At 55.7% G+C, this 20,279-nt stretch overlaps 1 protein-coding gene across 1 annotated transcript in view; it reads right to left on the bottom strand.

The window, feature by feature from the left end:
- svp (COUP transcription factor 2) overlaps nt 1–20,279 on the bottom strand; it is a 57,751-nt gene that overhangs the window by 20,585 nt on the left and 16,887 nt on the right. The window contains exon 3 of the mRNA XM_033340551.2: nt 12,587–13,138. Coding sequence (XP_033196442.1) covers nt 12,587–13,138 — 552 coding nt within the window. The remainder of the gene's footprint in view (nt 1–12,586; nt 13,139–20,279) is intronic.

Below are 20,279 nucleotides of genomic sequence, written 5' to 3'. Positions count from 1 at the left end.
ACCGTCGCCGTTTACCTTAATATCTCGTTATTACAAAACGTCGAGTACAGAAACCGGCCGAGCTTTCCATAACCGGTTATCCTCGAGCGCGTTATCGCGATTCGCTCGGCCGATCCGATCGTCGCTCGATTTGGAAGGCGACGCGATGCGACGCGATGCGACGCGCCACGCGCACTTTCGCGTCGTGCTGCGTCGCGTCGCGTTGCTCCGAAACGGCCAGTCATCCCGGCAATCGTCCATCTTCCCGTGCCCGGTGGCCGTGTTGCGAGTCAAACGCTTTCCAGCATCTCTTCCACTCTACTCGACTCGACTTACGTTGGTCGGGCTGCAGCGGTCGAGGGTCGGCCGTTATTGGATTACGCGACCGCATTGTCCCCGCGTGCAAGCGGACAGCTGTTCGTCCCAAAAAGGCGACGCAACGTGCACACCGAATATGAAAATAATATTTCCTTTTGGCATCGGTATGATCGATATTTATTCGAGCGACAGTCGCGCGTCCGTCCGCCCGGTATTGTGTCGCGATCCTGAGATCTCGTTCGGTTCGCATTGTGCTCGAAACTCTTCGACGTGCTCAAAGACGCGCTCTGCTCTCTATAGGCCGCGCTCTCTCATAATACCTAGCTGGAAATCGGCACGACGGATCTTTTATCCTCGCGCGTTTATTCCCAGAAGAGTTTGCTGCGTTTCGCGAGTCGTCCGAAAACGCGATGATCCGAATTTTTCAGCGACGATCCCGGTTTTCGACTTTCGATCCAGCCACTCTCTCTCTCTCTCTCTCTCTCTCCGACAGAGTTGACTTTCGTTCGAAAGCAAACTCGTCCCTAGGCACGAGATGTTTCTTCGTCTCGGCGACGAAAGCACCCAAGAACGACGAAACTTGGATCCGCGACGGAATTAGATTGGCGGCGCGGTTGAGTTTTAAACTTCGTTTCGAGTCGAACAAACGCCGGCCGGCGCCGCTACTCCGCAACTTTGCGATTCCCTTCGCGGCCCAAAAGGGGTTTTCGTCCTGCCGGCTAAGTGACAAGTTTCATCGGGTTCTCTTTGCTGCTGATCGCGCTGCCGGAACGAGAAAGCGTTCTCGCTGGAAAAATTACACCGTCGAAAAGACGGGCGTAACGAAAAGTTGTCTCTCGATCGAAACGAGCGAAAAAACCAACCGGTTTATCGTCTCGCGATACCGCCGGTACCGCGAAATCGGCCGCAACTCGTGACGAATACTAGGCGATAAAAATAGCGACGCGTGCGAATTCGCGTTGCGAAATCACGCGACGTTTTGCGTCAGAGGAACGGCGGACGTCGAACGATCGGCTTCGTAAGCAAAGTGGAGCGTGTGTCGCTGTCGTTTCCACGGCTCTCGCAACTGCCGTTTCGAAGGCCTCTGCGTTTCTTCCCTCGCAAGAAAAGACCTTTCCGCTCCTCTCCGCTTCTTTCTTACTCGTCGAAGATAAAGTTACCTCGCAACTGTCCCCGTCTATTCGTTTATTTATTTAAATACGGGAAATGTCCCATTATGGATCGCAGCGACGATGCTCGAGAAATTTTGTTCGACACGGAACTGCGTCAAATATTGGGAATTCGTTGTACTTGGTACAGGGGTCGTTGGATTATTTAGTCGAGTCGATGTGACTCGAAAAGCGCTTTAACTTCTCCGAGTGATTACAGCATAGTTGGTTCCAGTCGGATTTTTGTAACGGGAACTCGGATGTGACAAAGCGAGATATAGTTTGAACATCGACAAGATCTTTGGCATTTTCAGCAGCGCGACGTTTTTCATTCTGATCGGATAACAAAGTTGAAGAGATACCCCTTCGGGAAACGTCGGTTGATTTCGATAAATTCTAGGCATAGGAGAAATTATCATGCGAAGCCTTCGTGCTCGTTATCCCAATCGATACGAGTCGATTGCTTCACCAGCGCGTATCGTTCGGACGAAATTTCCAAAGTATCGTAACTCTGATCCGTGACGGGACATTTTCACGTATGCAAATAACTGTATATAACAAACAATATAACAAATAACGCAGGAGAAGTTGTCTCTGCGAAAGGCAATTCCTGGCAATTCGGCGGCATCGATGCCAGCGATAATAGTATCGGCGTTTTCTCGAAAGCGAAGGAAACGCGACTTTTCGATGATCCGACTCTCGAAAAGACGACGACGTCGATGCGTTTCTAATTCTCAGACGGTAGAGGATTTTCGTGCGGCGATCGTGATTTTCGAGCGTGCGATACGCAGGCGAAGCGACAGAGGACGACGAACGGGAGGCAGAGCGACGCGATGGAACCGGATGTATCTGGCCGAGCAGCGTGAAACGCGCGGCGATCGAGAACATCGAAAAGAGGAGAATACGGCTAAACGACGTAAGAGCCGCGCTAGCTAGTCCTATCCGGTCGATCTTCCTCTTTCTCTCGCCCTCGCTCTCTACCCTCTTTGTTTCACCGGTTCTCCGGCTTCGTCCTTTTTCCTCGGCATTTCGCCGCGCGTTCCTTTTCTCTCCTCGCGTTCGACTCGACGTCGTCTCCTTCGTCTTTCCTCGTCCGGTCGAACGGCCGATAGATAATTGGCGTTGCGTGCTTTGAGATAAACGGCCGTGATTGGCGAAAATAACGATTAATAATTATCCACTCGCGGGATCCGAGTCGGCCTGCCCTCTCATCTCGGATCTCTCGAGAGATCCGAGCGAACGCTCCGAGAGAAGGACGGACCGACCAACGAAGCAGCTACGATATTCGACTGCCCGGGACCTCGTTTCTACCTTCCGTACTCTCCTTCCTTCTTCGTCCGTCGTTCTTTCTTCGCTCCACCACTCGTCCAGTCTTTCCCGAACGACGATTTACCGGTTCCGAACCTATTCGAACTCGTAGTCCCGCGCGATGGATCTTCGCCGTACCGATACGATTCCCCGAGTCGTTCGATTCGAAGGAGCTCGACTTGGGGGAAAGTCGCGCAAGACCGAAAGGAGAGGAAAATTTTGGTCGTCGGGCCGGTTTCCAGCCAGGCATCGTTATCGTTTCACCCGTCCGCCCGTTTTTCCCGAGGCGGGCGATACTTTTCGCGTAACGGCAAAAAAGGAGACGTTAGAAAAATCGTAAACGATCGGCATCGTCGCGCTCGTTTTTCGGCTTTCGGTAACCGGAGAGAGAGAGAGAGAGAGAGAGAGAGAGAGAGAGAGACGGTCGATAGCTGGGACGCTGGTTTCGAATTTGGCGGAATCTCGCGACTGGGAAAACGGGCCGACGAAAGAGCGCGCTACTCTGCGAAAAAGAAGGGTGCTTTTAGATTAACTTTGGAAACGGCCGACTCGAAAGTGGAAAATACCGTTTCGTCGCTGCCGGGACGACCGCGAAACTCGATAAACGGCGAGTGCCAAGTGCCGCGTGCCACGCGTTACGATTAACCGTCATTCTCGCTCTGCCTTTGACTCTCGCGCTTTCATTCAAGCCCACCTACGTACGCGCTACGGTACCTCCGCGACACGCGCGTCTCTCTTTTTCCTCCGTCTTCGCTCTTTTTCGCGTTTCTTGCCTTTCCTTAGCACGAGTCCGTACCGTTTCGTTTCGTCGAATATTCAAAAAGTCAAACAGAAGCGCGAACGGTTGGTCGAACGAGCGGGTCGAGTTTTCGCCAAACGGCCAAAGTAAACGAGAGCGTCTCGCGCTAGTGGAAAAGGGAAAGGAAAAGGGAAAAACGAGCAGAGGCTCGTGGCAAGCGAGAAACGAAGAGGCGAATAGCGCGAGAAGCGAGTAGCGAGAAACAGCGACGAAAAGAGAACCAGTTTATCGAACCGCATGGGAAAAGAAGGCGGGTAACGGGTGCCGATGGCCAGCGATGCGTGTTTCGAGCGCACGGCTGATTATGGAATTGCGTGCATCCACGGTAAAATCCCGAGACGTTGCACGCCCGTAACATCGCCGCCGTGTTTCGCCGTTGCGTCGGTCCTCGCCTCTCGTTGCAGGCGTGACACGAGCACGGTTCCGTCGTGGCCAAGCTGGTCCTCGTAACCGCGGATCGGACGTTCCTTCGCGTGGCGATCGAAAGAGGCGCGTACGCGACGAAAAAACCGGGCCCCGGTGGACTAAGCGAACAACACGGTCGCGCCGCGCCACTGGTGGCGTCGACGTTGGTTTCGTGACGCGATACGATTTGATAAGTTGTGTCAACTGCTCGTTAGTTAATTGTCGCGAGTCTACCGGCCCGTGTACGCCTCGGTGTACGCAGTCGCAACGAGCCCCCGGCTAACTTTGTCACCCTTTTCGGACACCCTCCTGTGATGCTCGCAACGCGATCCCCGCAAACGTCGATGTACTAGCCGCTGTCCAATGAATGCCCTTCATTTCCATACTTCGCTCGACGGTCAGTGAGACCAGCTAATCAGATTATTTAACCCTCGCTCGACCCGCTTGTCCTCTCTGCCTTCTCTCCTCTTTCTCCTCCAACCCCTTCTGCGCGCTCGCTCTCTTTTTCTCCCTCGGCCGACTCTCTTGGCGTGATTTTCGCGGCGATCGAGAGACCGTATCTCTGGCCGACGCGAGCGAAACCGCGCCACGGCTAACGAACGCACGCGAAAAAGGTGAGCGTGTAATTGGACGCGTTCGGAGCATCGAGCGGTGCTTTTCGCGTTTCTCCGTGCAACATCGTCTCGCGTCAACACCGATAAAAACGAACGCGATTCTTTCTCCCGGCTCGAACGACACCGTCTCGTCCGCCGCGTAATCCCGTTCAAGACCGCAGGACTCGACACGGTTCGTCCCGCAGAATCTCATCCGGGAATTAGTCGTAAGCTCGTTTAGCATACGCTCGTTCCGTAACGCGATAGCAAAAACTCCGTAGACCGTCCGTCCTCGTGGCGCGACTCGACCGCGAGAAAAAGCGTCGTAGCGAGCGCGCGCGCGATCGGCCCGCCGTCTTTCCACCGAGATCGCGATCGAGTTTTCGATCGTCGACCGCGTGACCGTTTCGCAAAGCAAATTTTGCGGCGTAGAAAATCGAGGACGAACGAGGGCGCGTTCGAGCCGAGCGACCGGAAGGGGGCGAAAAGAAGGAGCGTGAGAGAGAGAGAGAGAGAGAGACGACGACGACGACGTCGGGGCTGTGGAGGATCGACTCGGCACGGGGTTATAACGTAATTGTATTAGTTGGATAGGGAGCATGGCACGAGCAAAGGGGTCCGCCCGTAAAATTAATGCCTTTGGCTTATCAGTGGCCTGACACTTCAGCGCCGCCGAAAGCCTCGCGTTCCGAGCACTGGCGCGGAACTCGAGGGATATCCCGGTCGCGGATGGTGGCCTCCGCTCGCTCGACCGATCATCGAAATAGTTACACGCTGCCCGCGGACGAATTCCAATTTCCCCGGCTGGTACTCGTTCGTCGCGGTCATCGCCAATTACTCGCTCGTTTTCGCGCGTTTTAATTACATTACGCTTTTCGACCGGTCGCGCCCCCCCTCTCTTTTCCTTTCGTCCTTTCGTCCTCGGGGCGTAACAGACGCGCGCGGTCCGTGTAATTCTCAGCAGCATGGACGTTTTCGGTAGGCTATTTCCCTCCTAATGAGTGCCCCATTAGGAAGTAACGGAAGGTATGCGCACCGGGTTCTGTCACGGTCGTGGAGGGCCGATGCGGCTCGATGTAAATCGGATTAATTAAAGTCCAGCATCGAGGAACGGGAAGTGAATGGTGGGAGGGGGGGGGAGGGGGCGGAGGGACGAGCAACGGCAGAAAAGGAGAAGAAGAAGAAGAAGAAGAAGAAGAAGAAGAAGAAGAAGAAGGAGACGCGGCGGTCGCTCTCTGGGGTTTCTACGCGATTTCTACGCGGACGACGTTTGGCGAAAGATCGTCGATGGAGAGAAGAACTCGCGTATCGAGACGACGCGACGCTTACGCGGAATAGATAGGTTCGGTCGGAAGGAGTTGCGAGCGACGGTACAAAGACGACACACGGTATAAAGGTTGAAAGCGCGTGGAGCGTGACGAATCTCGTTGGCAAAGGCAATACCGAGTTCGAGATGTTCCTGATTGAGACGAGAACGCGGGCGCCTGCTCGCAACAGCGTGGGCATGGTATGCGTGCGAGCCAGTATCCGTGTATCGAAGCGTGGAGAAAAAAAATTGGATCGGTCACGGACACGTGGTACCGTAGCACGAGATTTCGTTCGTTCCCGATTCGAACCGAAAAAGAACCCCGATGCGCTTCGTCTCTCCCTCCCTCGCTGTTTTCCCTTTTCCTCCGATTCCCCTCTGACTCCTCGCCGCGTCTCACTCACCCTCGATCTTTCTTTTTGTCGCTCCCTTTCTTGCCTCGGTTTCTTCGCCACCGACGACCCCCCTTACAGTGCCAGCCCGGAGCGTTGTGGCGCGGTGTGGCGCGGTGCGGAGCGACGCGGCGTGGCAGCGTTGGCGCGGTTAGGGGATGCTGACTCATACAGGCCAGTCGGCGTACCGCATAGCGGATACATGGCGTGTCACCCCGAATATTATTCGACCGCCTGACAGCGCAATCTGTGAATGCGCGATATTGTCTGGTGGTGGAAGCGGTGGCGGTTCCACTACGTTCCGACGGTTACGCTCGGCATGTGGGACTAGGAATGCCACGCGTGCACCCGCCAACGGCTTCTCTCCCACACGCCGCGCCGCTATCTTAGCCGCCACTCGATTCACTCGTCCTTTCGCCCCTCCGCGTTTTACTCTCCGCGACTGTGGACGCGACTCGATCCACTTTTTACTCGTCCCGCGTTTACTCGTGTCGCGTTAAATTCCAGCCTCGCCGCGTCCCACCTTTGCCGATGCTGCATTCCGTTGCGAATTCCGGTCGTGCGCCAAACGGCCGACTCTCGCCGAATTTCTCGAGGCCTCCGCTTCGTTCGATCGGCCAAACAAACGAACGTGCAAATTGGCACGCGCAACAAATTCGGACCGCGTTCGTTCTTAATTTAGAGCCGTTTCGACGACGCTAACGACCTCGGGAATCCGTGGAAAAAAGAACCGCGACTCGCGGCTTCGAGGCGCCTTTATTCTTTCGTTCGCCTTTCGTCTTTCGCCTCGCGCCTCGCGGTACGCGCTGCGTCGAAGAAAGAGCGTCGCACGCGAACCAAAGTGGAAGAAACGCGCCAACGAGTCTTTCGAAATTCCTGCGTGTTTGGCCTCGGCGGCGCGGTCTCGTTAATAGAAGGATCCTCGAAACGATAACAGAGACATTGGCGAGAATAGGAAGCGAAGGGGAAGAACGCGTGGGGTGTGCCGGCAGGCTGGCCGACGGGACGGGGAGAAACGCGCACGGTCTGTCGCATATTTAACGGCATCCCGTGTCAAACGGGGCCATAAAACACGCTTGCGCCTAAATAAAATCCCGTCTTCTTCTGTTCGCGTTGCGTCGACCGTTCGACGAAACCGGGCAACGTGTCCCGCCACCGACAGACGTCGACGAACCTTCCCTTCTCCGCTCTTCCTCCACTTTTTTCTCCAATTTCTCGCACGTACTCGCCTGCCGATTCCGGCGCAAAGAACGCGCGCTCCATCGTCGAGATCCCCGCGTCCTTTCGACGGCTCGCTCGTTTCGCGCGACTCGCGAGGCGGATCGAACGAACGCCGCGTTACCACGGATAGACCGAGAAAACGAAACGAAATAAAACTGGGTTTAAAGGTGGAAAAGGAGCGTTTGGATGGTGGCGTCGGTCGGAGCGGACGAAAGTCGGCGTTCGCTCGTCGAGATATCGGCGGACTGACGGAGATCGAGGGTAAGAGGACGCGAAAGGACGTGAAATTCCGGCACAGCCTCGCGGATTCACCCTTTGGTCGACGCGCTAGCCCGCAATCGGTGAAAAGGATGGACGCTTTGTTTCGCGGACGGCGTCGCCGGCCGATATCACGGTCGAACGAGTTTTCGGGGCAGTGGAAGGACGGAAATACGGACGGAAAAGCGAGGTGTCGGCCGAGCAGCGGCCTGGTAATACCGCGGTACGAGGTTAAGCGTGGCTGGCTCGGTGATCGCGCGGCACTCGGGACTTAGGGTCGGGGGGTCGGTAACCGAGGAGGGGTACGTACGAGCGAGGAGGAGCCGCGAGGGTTCGTTTCGGCCGAGGACGTCGATAAGCGGCTCGCATTGTCCGCCGGTCACGTGGCCACCCTCGCCATCCCGAAACGACGCCTTGTCCCAGCTACCGTCGTCGTTTATATTAAACTCCGAGGTTAATACCGTGGCTTACTCTAATACCGGGGCAACCCTTTGCCCTGCGATACGCCGATAAGGGTTACGCGACCGACCACGGAGATCGTACGGCCGGTCAACTTCTTCCTCCGTTTCTCGCTTCTGTTCCAGCGATTCCCTCCGTTCCACGACCAGCGAGATCTCGCGATTTTCCTCCCCTTTTCTCCGCGACTCGGCGGAGAAGCGTAAAGAAGAGCGATGGAAATTCAGAAAACGGCTGCATCGTCGAACGGACGGGACGACGAGTAATTAAAAGGCGGCGTGGCGTTTCGTTTCGCGTGAAAAATCGAAGGAACGAAGGTTTCGCGAACGAGATGCGTTTCGAGCGATAGCGAGCGTGCGCGATGCGGAACGTCGACGCGCGGATGCAAAGAGGGCAGATAATAAAAGGAAAATGGGTAACGCTCAAAGTCAAGGGTTGGGGGACGCGACCCCGACTCGACACCGAGCAACAATGCGCCCGATAGAGAACCGACCGCGACTCGGTACTCGTGGTCCCGGGTTCGCAGATAACGCGCCCTCTCTTTCCACGACTCATCCCTTTGCGCTTCGATTCTCGTTTCCTCGTTTCGTTCTCTCCGTTCTTTCGCGCCCGCTATACCTACGGCGCGTTCGTTCGTGATTTTCTTCCGCTCTGGCAAATCCAGCAGCGTCTCTGTCCAAATTCCGATCGCCGAACCGGTTAAAATATATACGTCGGATCGAGAGGGTTGCGGCAGAGTTTTCTTAGGTTCGTCGCACGTTTGCAAATTGCCTCGGACCATGTCTGTTACCGACCGCGATTACGGTCCATCCTCGTTAAATCTGCCGGATTTGTTATTCTTTTCAGATTCGCACGACCACTACTCCCCCATCCCGCTACTCATCCTCGCTGGTTAATTCGCAGCCTGCGAATCGGACACGTAATACCGCCAACTCGCGTCGTTTCAGACAATTCCGATCAAAAAATCTTGCAAAGCGTTTACGCTTATGTACGCTAACGGGGACATGGCCTCGACTATTACCATATCGTCCGTCATAAATATATACATATACGATATATATATGTGTATATATATATATAGATTTTCGCAATCGCTAGAGTCGTTTCGCAATTTTCGATGAATTTATCACGCCTTCTCGATGGGGAATCGACCGGCTCCCAAGTTGAATCGAACGGTTCTCGCGAAGCCCGGTCGGCGCAGTGACAGAGGCTGATTAGACCGTGACGCGGAGAATGCGAAGAACGCGGAATCGCATCGAGTCGAGTCGCGTCCCTTCCATTTCCAGCTCGTTTCTCTCTCTCTCTCTCTCTCTCTCTCTCTCTGTCTCTCTGTCTCTCTCTCGACGGATTCGCCGCGTCGATAAATTATCCGAGGTTAACAGGTGAGCGCGAACGACAGACGGCGATAATAACGACAACGATAAACGCGTCAATAATACGCCAGGAGGATCGGGGACGCGACTACAGTGACGGAAACGCGGCTAGGCGATCATCGGCGCTCTCGCGTTCCGACGACACGGGCGCTATTCCCGTCGCTGCTGGATTTCCCTTCGATTTGGGTTACCGGTCTCTCTCTCCTCGCTTCCACTTTGATCCGCCGCCGGCCGACATTCCGACCGGGTCCACCTCCGTTTCCTTTTCGTCCGAGCCTTTCGTTTCGGCGATCCGCTTCCGAGCGCTTTCGACGTTTCGCAGCCGCGCCGATCTATGTTCCAGCTTTCGGCGTGATTAACGCCGTCGTGCGTCTCTATCCCAGGTCGCTGGAACGGCTTCGACGAGAGAGACTAACCGCTCGAAATCCGGTTACCCCCCGCCGACCGTCTCGTCCAACGAGAACGTACTCGTACTTAGTCGCTCGCTTATATCGGTTCGCCGAGTCGCAGCGAGCCACGATCCTTCTTACTTTCTCCTCGCGTCGTCTCCGCGGTGTCCCCGTTTGCGAGTCCGCTTCGCGGTGCTCTTTAGCCTCCCGGTCGTCGCGCGCGCGTTCGCGCCGCGCGAAAATCCATTCGCCATTTCCATCGGTTCGAACGTTTCTAGAACGCGAAACGATGGCACCAACGGCCGACGTATCGCGGCGTCTCTCGCCCGCGTTATTCCACGGATATCGCCAGGCCTGGTCGAAGCAACTTACGCTCGCGTACTTGCGACAACGTCCGGCAGATTTCTCGCGGTCGAAAGTTATATACCGTTGGTTAATTATGTCGTTGATAGGGTGGTAAGCTTCGCGGTCATCGCAAGAGACGCCGCCGAGTAGAAGCGTAAAGCGCGTAGTAGCGAATACGTGGGTCGCCGATTGCTCACCGGTTCGCCCAGGCAAAGGCGAAATTGCATCGTACGCCACATAATCGTGGGAGTGTTTCCCATCGAGATACACGTAGGTATCGTAGCTCGCCGCAATGCCCTGCCGCATAAATATATCTGCGCCGCGACTTTGCATGTCTCTACGGGGTGGTCTGGAACGAGAGGAGATCCGATGCGAAGCGTGCCGAAGCCGCGTTTTTCGTTCGAGCGCCGTTTTTTTTTCGCCGCAACGTGCCATTCGGCTCGCCGTCGAGGAACGTCTGCCGGGAATGACCGTTGGAACGCGTCGAGACCGGGACCAGATCGATGCGCCCGTTACGCGTTTTCGCGTCACCGAGTATGCACGGGAGAAAGCCGAACCGCTGGAACGTAGTCGATCTAGCCGACTAAACGTACTTTATGTAGCGTGCCCCCGTTCCACCGTTTTATTCGAACAATTAGACGCGTGATTCGCGGTTACGAGGCATAAAAAAGACACTGGCTGCTGCTCGAAATAGTCATCGATCCCGACGATATTTCGACGAACGAGCCACGTGGAAATGGCAACTGATGGCGAGAATATACGCGTACCGCCTGGCGAAGACAGGAACGGCGCGTTGGAGAATGGAAACGGAACTAATCGCGAATCGCGATAAGAATTCCGGCACGGCCCGGATGAGATTTCGCCTGAGTTACGCAACGGTATGCATCGAGCGTGGAGCGTGCAGCGTCGGAGTCTGGGGTAGATATCTCGCTGAATCTCGAAGCGGGAGGAGAGCTCGGACACCGGACGATGGCAGAGAGAAGTGGGTCCCGCGTGCCACGAACCGCAAAGGGATCCACGCTGGGTCCGTCGTACGAGAGAAACAAGAGTCGTTGGAAAAGGGAAAGGGGGAAGAAGAAGAAGAAGAAGAAGAAGAAGAAGCGGGTCCTTCGTCGTGGCGAAGGAAAAGAAGAAAAAGAGGGCAGCACGAGCACGCAGGGGTGGAAGGGGAAAGCTCGAGAAACGGGACATTAGCATAAGCTAAACCGAGGTAAGCGCGGCCATATAGCACGATAATAAATAGTCGGTTGTCCCGTATCTACAACGAGACGGTTTAGCATGGGCCGACCTCGTGCTCCCCCTAAAACCCGAACGCGTGTGCGTTCGTTCCGCTCGTCCTTCTGCTCGATCGTTCGCGGACACACGCGTTCGGCCACCCAACGCAGATCTATCGGTCCATCGAACCGTTGCCGCGCGCGCGATCGCGTTTCCGTCCGCAAGGAATCGTTCGGCCTTGATTTTTTTCGACGATTTTTCGACGAACCACTGCTGTGGAAATCGAGAGAATACCGCGCGTTGCAACGAAGCTACGGTATCCGGAGAATCGCGTGAACGATAATTACGAAGCGACAATGGGAAACGCGGTGACGTGCAACGCGTCCGGCGGCGAAACTTAACGGCGACGGATTCTTTACTCGCGCGTCGTAAGCGACACTGACGATCGATGCGCGATTTTCCGGCTAATCGCGGACGAGAGCGGACGAAGACGTATCGCGAGAAAGAGACGGGACGATCGAAGGGACGGCGCGGAGGTACGAGCGAGCATTGTCTCTCGGTTGTTGGACGAGGATCGCGCGACGCAACGTGGACGAGCGAGCGGGTATTGTGTCGGCGGTTCGCGTCGGCGAATCTCGTCCGGGGCTAGAACGGGAATCGCGGTTCGGATGACAGCCGTAGCCGTAGAGTCGCGATAACATCTGTTGCCGGTCGATTAGACGAAGCTACGAACGAGCGGCGCGCGTCAAGAGACCGTCGCGATCGGACTTCTTCCGGCGGCCCTGCCATCGGCCGCGGGAACCACGCCGCGTCGAGCATTGTCCCCTTTCTCTAAGCTTCTCTAAGCTCGTCGAGGATCGGGCAGCACGAGCCGCGCGTGATACGTCGCGACAGGGCCGTCCTCCGCGTCGCACCGATGGTATCGTGGCGCGCGGACGCCACGCCAGTTACGACGAAGACGGCCTATCCGGTATCGTTGGATCCGGCGCCGTCAACTCCGGCGGGACGACCGTCTCCGCGTCGAAACCTCCGCGAATCGAGGCTACGTCGATATCGAAAAGAGTTAGGGCGGTTGCTTTACCTGTGGTGAAGAGGACGATGGCCTTGAGGCAACTGTACTCCGCGGAGTCGACGTGTAGCGCCTTCAACTTTTCCACTTGTTCCTGAAAGATCCTGATGTGGTCCATGAAGGCGACGACGCGATCCGCCGCCATGGGGGAAGCGTGAAGACCGGCCGCGGCGAGCAGCGGCGCCACGTGCAGAGGCATCGAGCACTGACTCGCGTTTAGCACGAACAACTCGCTCCAAACTAGCCTGAGCAGGGCAACCTGGTCGGTGACTTGTAGGTCCGGGAAGAACGGGATGTTTCTGGCCCACTCGACCGCCGAGAACAGCAATCTCGCCGCGAGCTCGCAGATGTTGTCGATTCCCATGATGTTGTTTTGTTGCATGCACTGGCCGTATCGCGAGGTCGGATACGGTTCTGCCCTCAGCAGCAAACTTATGTACGAGGAGAGGTAAGAATGACCGTTCAAGTTGGCACACGCGACCGCGTCACCGTTCGTCAGGGCGAACTGTCCCGGCAAACCTGGTAGCGATGGCTGCGACGGTGGCACTCGACCCCTTTGTACGGCTGCAACAAACGAACCAACTACGTCAATCGTTCGATCCTCTTCTTCGTTTTCGCGCGAGCTTTCTCCGTCGCCGATTTTCCCCGTATCCCGTTACGATTTCGCGCGATCACAGCATCGCCGCTATCGCTGGACGGACCCTGGTTGGAAAGAAGAAGGCGAGTAACGCGGCGCGAGCGCGTTCCTCTCTAGGAGCCTGCGAATATCGTGCAAAGACGAACGCGCGAGTCCAGATACGCGTAGCCAGGCGTAAACGAGGAAACGAAAAGGACGGAATCGGCGCGGCAGGAATTTCGATCGAAGCCTCGTTGGCCGTACGCGACTCTAGGCAAACAAGGTCCGTGGAATACCGTTCGCTGCGAAAGGCATCGAAAGAGATGAAAAGAGAGAATCGACGAGGAAAGGCAGACAGATGGGAGGAAGATCGTCTTGCACGGTACGTACCTAAGTACGCGTGACTGTCTCTTCGTCGTTTTCTCTGCTTTTCTCTCTTCCTTTGGTAAGTGCGTACGCACGATCGCGCTCTCGCACAACTTCCCCTTCCCCCCGCTACCCCCCTTCCACCTAGCCCCTCTCTTTCTCCGCCTCTCTGCCCCTTTGCATCCTTTCTCGGATACCGCGTCTTTATTTTTCCTTCGGGACTGTTCGAGCAACGACACCCCGCTGTGCAACGCCTGAATTCCAACCTCCGCCCCGCGGCTAACGAATACCGTCTCTCCTATCTTTTCCTCTTCAGCCGTTTCTCTCTTCTCCGGTTTCTCTCCTTTTCTCGCCACCGTGCTTCGCCGCCGACCAAAAAAACCTCAGGCTCGACCCTTTCGAGACATCGTTTACGAGTTCTAACAGCTCTGCCACTCGTACGGTACCGAATCACCGATTTCTACGATCGTTAAACCACCCGAAGGTTTCTTCCAGTTAGCGAAATGCCGGCTTAAATCGTTCCAGCGATTCGAACGAGCGAGACTCTGTTATTTCGTTTACCGATCCATCGCCGAGTGCACAGAGGGCTCGCGAGTTCAGCGTACAGTCCGCCGATGTTACGCCGACTCGATACCGTTAGCAGCCGGCCCGAACACGGATACTCGTTTCGTGGCTCGCTCGAGCGGAAAAGAATTTGCGGAAAATTCGCGGAGCGCGTCCAGCCGGTTAACCGGACGCCACGCCGGTTTTCGTTTATCGTCGGTACATCGAGAATCGACCGATCCTAATCTAGACGAGAAACAACGGTAAAACCGTTGGCGACCACGATAGGTGGGACGACCGTATTCTAAAATTGATCGGTACCAATAGTACCAAGAGTACCAATCGGTATGGCAAAGAGATTGGAAAACTCTACGGATAAGGACGAGAGATTCGTAACTACGTGTCGCAAACGTCGAATTAAACGCAAAGATAACACCTACGGACTTAACGTCGCTAACGTTAAGTTAAGCATTGAGTTACACGTATACGAGTACGCGATTACTCCTCCTACGACTAAATCCGACAAACAGTCGTTCGCAAAGTCCGCGGAGATCGGAAAATTCTTCGTATCGTGGCAACGGCTCGTAATTTCCCGCAGCTAGTCCATAGGTCGAGCGACCGCCGCGAACAGTCGCGAATGCTCGTTCGCGTTATCGAGAGCGTGGATTTTTTGTTGGAAAATCGAGGAGAGCGGCAGAAACCACGGCGTTTAGACGACGGAGCGCGCGTTGGATCGAACGTGGAATGCGGAGCGCTCGCGTCGCATCGGTCCAACGATATCGATGTAACGTTCGTTATCGTCGTTGAGAATTTCGCTGGTTTCGCCACGGTTTGAAAGGAGAATCGACGCGAATTCGCGGGGAAAAAACGGCTCGGCAACGATTCGATAAAGCTATCGTAAACGGGACGGTCGGTGCTCGTCACGTAGCAAAGTCCACGTCGATCGGACGATCGTGGAACGTGTTGGCGTTTAAAAGCCGCGATCGCGGCTCGAGAGCTGGAAAAAATTGTCGGTCGCGCGTCCTCGCGCTGCGTCTCGCCTCGCGAGAGTCGGCGATCTCCACGAAATCGAAGACGGTGCGCGAGAACGAAACGCGAGAAGCGGAGACGACCGCGCGGCCATAGAGAAATCGTCGGACGTGGATTGATGATGCTGACGCGCGCGGTTCGACGGAGAACGGTCAGCGCTTAGGCCCGTGACGGCCGAACGAGGAACGGGCACGGGTAGGTTAGGAGAGCGAAATAGACGAGGACGGAGCGAAGAAGGCGAAGAAGGAAAGGGGCAACGGGGGAAAGGAGGAGGATGCATCGGCTGGCTGGTTGAAAACGCGTACACGAGCACGCGCGTCCGTATTTCAGAAGAATATCCGTCTGCGTTGCGACGCGCAACGAGCGTCGAGCACCGAGCATCGTTCAAAATAATTATAAACATCGAGAAACGACGATCAATCTTCCGTACGCGTTCGATGATAAAGGAATTACAAAAACGACGTACAGTTGAAAACGAAAGGCCGAGAGGGATGGAAGGATGAAAGCGCGCGAGAGGAAACGGATGGAATGACAGGGGTAAGGGTTCGGAGGTGGACTTGGATGCGAACGCGAGGGGAGCGGGCCGCTTCGCAGAAAAAGGAGAGTAAGAGCACCCGCGGAGCGCGTGATTTAAAATGCTAATTCTTCTCGTTCGTAGCGACATGACAGCGCGTTGATTAAGACGATCGCGCGCACGGAACCGCGCGCAGAAAGGAATTTCATTACCTGCTATGACATACGGCTTAGAAATTTCACGCGATTCAACGATACGACCTATCCTTGGCGCGTCACGCTCGACCAGCTCGCCGACTCGGACGAGCGGACCGCCGCATTTCCAACTTTCCATTCATACGCGCGTAGCTTCGTTCGCGATGCGCCGACGAATCGCCGTTCCGAGTAAACTAGCCGCGATTCGGAACCAAGTTCATCGACGACGATCGCGGTAAAATCGTGTAAACGCGTGGAAACGTGGAAACGACGCGATCGCCCGTCCGATCGCTGGCGCGGTGACGGGAACGCTGGCGGTGACAGCCAGGATATCGACCTACATGAACGTCGCCGCGAGGTCATTGGGTCGCCGATTATATTTACTCGCCTATACACCGCTAAAATTCGAAACATTCCGCTGGCCTTTTCATCGCGCTCGTTGCTCTCAGCCGGACCACAATTTCTCTCGTGCACTCGTTTATCCGCCTTGGACACGGCTGCATGAAACTCGCACACGGAATCGAGACGACCCGTCCTACGTTCCGACTCGATCGAGCGGAAGATCCATTAACGTTTGTAAGATAATTACTCCAAATAGAGATTATACGGACCGGTACTAATTCTCCGCGTGCAGCCTCCGACGATAAATAAACACCTACGTAAAAGCCTGCGGCGGTCCCGCAACCAAACGGCCTAATGATGGGAAGAGAGCTCCTTACCTCGGCTTCTTACCTACCTATTCGCCTGCCTACCTCTTTCTTTCCTGTTCCATCGCGCTCGCTCCCACTCTCGCTCCACCTTTCACCCGTTTTTCTCTTATTTTTTACGTTTTCACGCGATACCATTCGACGCGTCGTCTCGCCTGCTCGGCGATGCGGCGATTTTCGCGAACGAGGTTGCGCCGTCGGTTCTCTTCCTTGGAAAAGCGTTCACGATCGAACGGCGTGCAGGCGCTTACGAGGAAACGCGTGGAACGTGCCGAGCGAGAGGCGGAAGGCGGAAGAAAAAGGAAACGGAAGGGTCGAAACGCGCAACATCCCGTGCAGTGATTTTTACGCGGCTAATAAGCGGGTGCTGGTCCCCGCGGGCAACAGTTCCGGCTCGAAGGTGGCAAGGCGAAGAGTAGGCGGCCGGTGAGAAGTGCCGCGAGTCGATGCTATTAAGATTTCCGTATCGTCGTCCCGTTACCGAGACCGGCCAACATACGGAGAGGTTACGCTCGCTGCTTGCTGCTCACCGCTCGCCTAACGTTCCATCGCATCGCCTCGTTCAATTTCGATCCTCCGCTTGTTCGCCGCTTCCTCTGTCTTTCCTCCTCGCGCACGCCACTGCACGCTATTCGCTCGCTCCAACGCGATGCCGCGCGAATCGCCGCTCTCCGATCTGCTCGAATCTCCAACTTGCTCGAAACCCTACCGATATTCCTCTGTTCGAGCGATCGTCTTTCCTTCACGAAGCGAACCGACGTTTTCGCGTTCCAAACTATCCCGTTAATAGCTACGATGGCCGCGTACTCTCCGTAGGAGGATAGGAACGCGTTGCCAAACAGGGCATCCGGGGAAGGACGAATTGGCGCTACAGAAAGGGAAAAAGGATCGAAGCCAGGCCGAGAGAAAGAAAAGAGGAAAAGGGACGAGGACGCGAAGAGAGAGAGAGAGAGAGAGAGAGAGAAAGGACGCAAAGGTAGGCAGGAAAGAGAGAGATCCGAAATACACCTGCGGTTCGAGACGGGCAGAGAACCAGTCGACGCGGAATAACTGGTATTAATACGTCACGTAATTACCGTGCGAGAGGTATAGAAGTGTGTGTATAGTCGACGTTGGCCCGGCAGGGCAACGGCAACCGACTAACCGAGGTGGGTTCGAGTTGGAGCAAGCACACGAGCTTGTATTCGATGCTCTCGAGAGTCGTCTCTTAGATTCTCTCCCTCTCTTGGCGCTTCGCGTGTACGCGAGCGAGCGCGAGCGAGCGAGCGCGCGCGGAAGATGGCCAGAGAGCATGCATCGTCCGGGCAGTTTTCGAGCGAGCGGAGGTCGCTTCGGGCCATGCTTCTGTTCCGAGCCATTATGATAATTTCGCCGGAAAGAAGGTTACCGCCTTGCTCCGTCGGCGACTACCCTAGGCCTTGCGAGCGCCTCTCTTTCCCGTCGCAGCTCCGCGCCCCGCCATATCAACGGTTAGCCACCCGCGCGAGACCAACGCGCTTACCATCTCGCCATTTCCCGATTCCCGATCCTCTTCGCGCAGCCTCGTCGAGACAAAGCCGCCATCGTAAAACGCAAAGTCGCTCGTTACCGAGAGTTTCGACGAACTCGCTAAACGGACCAACGACTGGCCGGACTAGAACGGAGAGAATCGGTGGTTACGGCAGAGCGTAGGTATTCGGCGACAACGCCGCAGGATAAACGTACGAATAAAAGGGTCGAGATTCCGACGCTGACGCGGACGTTGACGCTGACACGGACACGGACACGGATTCTGGCCACGAACGATTCGAAAGGGAAAGGATGGAACAAAGTTACAAAAGGGTTAGACGCATCCAGCAACGAAAGAAGGGGAAAGGAACGAAGGAGGAAAGAAGGAAAGAAATAGGAGAACGGATAGGAGAAAAGGTCGAGGTAGAAGCAAGGAAGAGAGGAGAGGAAAGAGAGGGGGCAGCGCGCGGGGCCAGTGGGCCCGCCTAACATTCCCACGGTGCCTGCTCGCGGCGAGGCCTCCGCTTGCATGCTATTCGACGGTACGATCTTACGTTATGCGAGCAACGTTAAGTTCGCGAGGATGGCATACAACGAGCGAGTGGCAGAGAAAACGGAAGAACGGCGAACGAGAACGGGATGAGAACGCGGAGCGGATCGAAACGGGTAACGTCCGGAGATCGGACCCGTTCGCGGAAGAAGAATCGCGTACGCGCCACGTTGTTCGTTAGATTCTTTCCTCTTTCCTCTTTCCTCTTTCCTCGCTCGTGTTCGATCCGCGAAGCAACGAGCACCTAACGCGGTCCTTCCGACGCGATCGTCCGTTTCGCTGGTTCGCTCGGGAGGAAATCGACACCGATCGATCAGGGCCGAAGAAGATCTTTCTCTCGCGAGAAACTCGCGTACGTTCCGGTACGTGCCGCTCTGTTTACGTTTCGAGACCGGAGACCGGCGCTCGAATCGGCCCGTGCAAGAGGCGCGCGGTCGATCGCGTGGGAGTCTCCCGGCGTAAGAATTTCTTCGAGCGATGTCCTTCTTTCGTTCCGGCTCGCGGCCGACAGAACGCTCTTTTGACCTACTGTCTTTCAAATCGGCCCCTTTCCCCGTGCGGACGACCGGCTCTCGTCTTGTCTCGTGGCGACTACTTTCGGAACGTGATTCACTCCGATTCTCCTTCGTTCGTTCCCTTCGTGACCCTCGGAAATCCTTGATACCTGCGACTTTTATCCGGAACGAACGCGCGTCGTGCTACTTCGTTGCTTTTAACGAAGAGCAGCCTTTCGTTGTTCGCTCGTCGTCGTCGGACAAGCTTCTTCGGCAGAGAAACGATTTCGCAACTGCAACGTTACGATCAACCCGCGAAATTCGGCTGAAATTCCTCGTACGCGTCTGGACTAGGCGAGTATCCGCGCGCGCGTCTATCGAGGCCTGGTTCGCGGCATAAGGCAGGTGAGTTTCACGAGTCAACGGCTCTTGATATTTGCATCGTGCTCCTTTTTCCGGCCATAATTGCCCGTACCGATCTCCCTCGCCAGGTTTTCTTCGATCGTTTCGCTCCGCTCTCGCTCCTTCTGTCTCCCCTTCTTTCCCCGGATCCCGCTTGCTAGCGACTCGCGATCGATCGTCGCTTACGCGCGTTCGTTCGAATAAAACGGCGCGTTGGCAAAAAGTATCTCGGCTGGTCGAAAATCTGTTATCGACGTTCCGTTCGTTCGTTTCTGGCCACGGTCTTGTCGATCGTCGAGCTAACTTTACCTTGTACGTTACGCGTTTCTTCGCGCCCGCCTATGAAAGAAAATGCGTCGCGCCGCAGCGGTGCTGGTTAGACGGTAGAAAAAGGAGGAGGTGAGAAGAAGGGGCGAGCGAGCGAGACGCAAAGCGGAGTAGGAAACGCGAATAGAGACGCGTCGATGTCTCCGTTCTGGCTGTCAAAGGTACGGAATATATGTATATACTTGTACACGGAGGGCGAAAGAGACGGAACGTAGAGAGCAGAGAGCCGAGCGTGTCGGTGGGTGTGCGCGAAGCTGACTAACGTAGCGCTGACCGCCTTTTCCGAGTGAACTTTCACATTCTGATCGCGCGAGAGCTCTGCCGGTCTCGAAGGTCGTTTCTCCTCGCTCGAAGCGGATCGCGGGCGCGTTTTTCTTCGCGAGAACGAGACGAAACGGACGATAGACGATGGTCGTGGAAATTCGACGAACGCGTCGAAACGCCACTGCAAACTGGTTAGGTCGCGCGACGATAA

The sequence above is a fragment of the Bombus vancouverensis genome, chromosome 2, assembly GCF_051014615.1.
Source record: "Bombus vancouverensis nearcticus chromosome 2, iyBomVanc1_principal, whole genome shotgun sequence".
Classification (NCBI taxonomy): domain Eukaryota; kingdom Metazoa; phylum Arthropoda; class Insecta; order Hymenoptera; family Apidae; genus Bombus; species Bombus vancouverensis.
The sequence above is the reverse complement of the archived record's forward strand: the minus strand, read 5'-3'. Positions and strand labels throughout refer to the sequence as shown.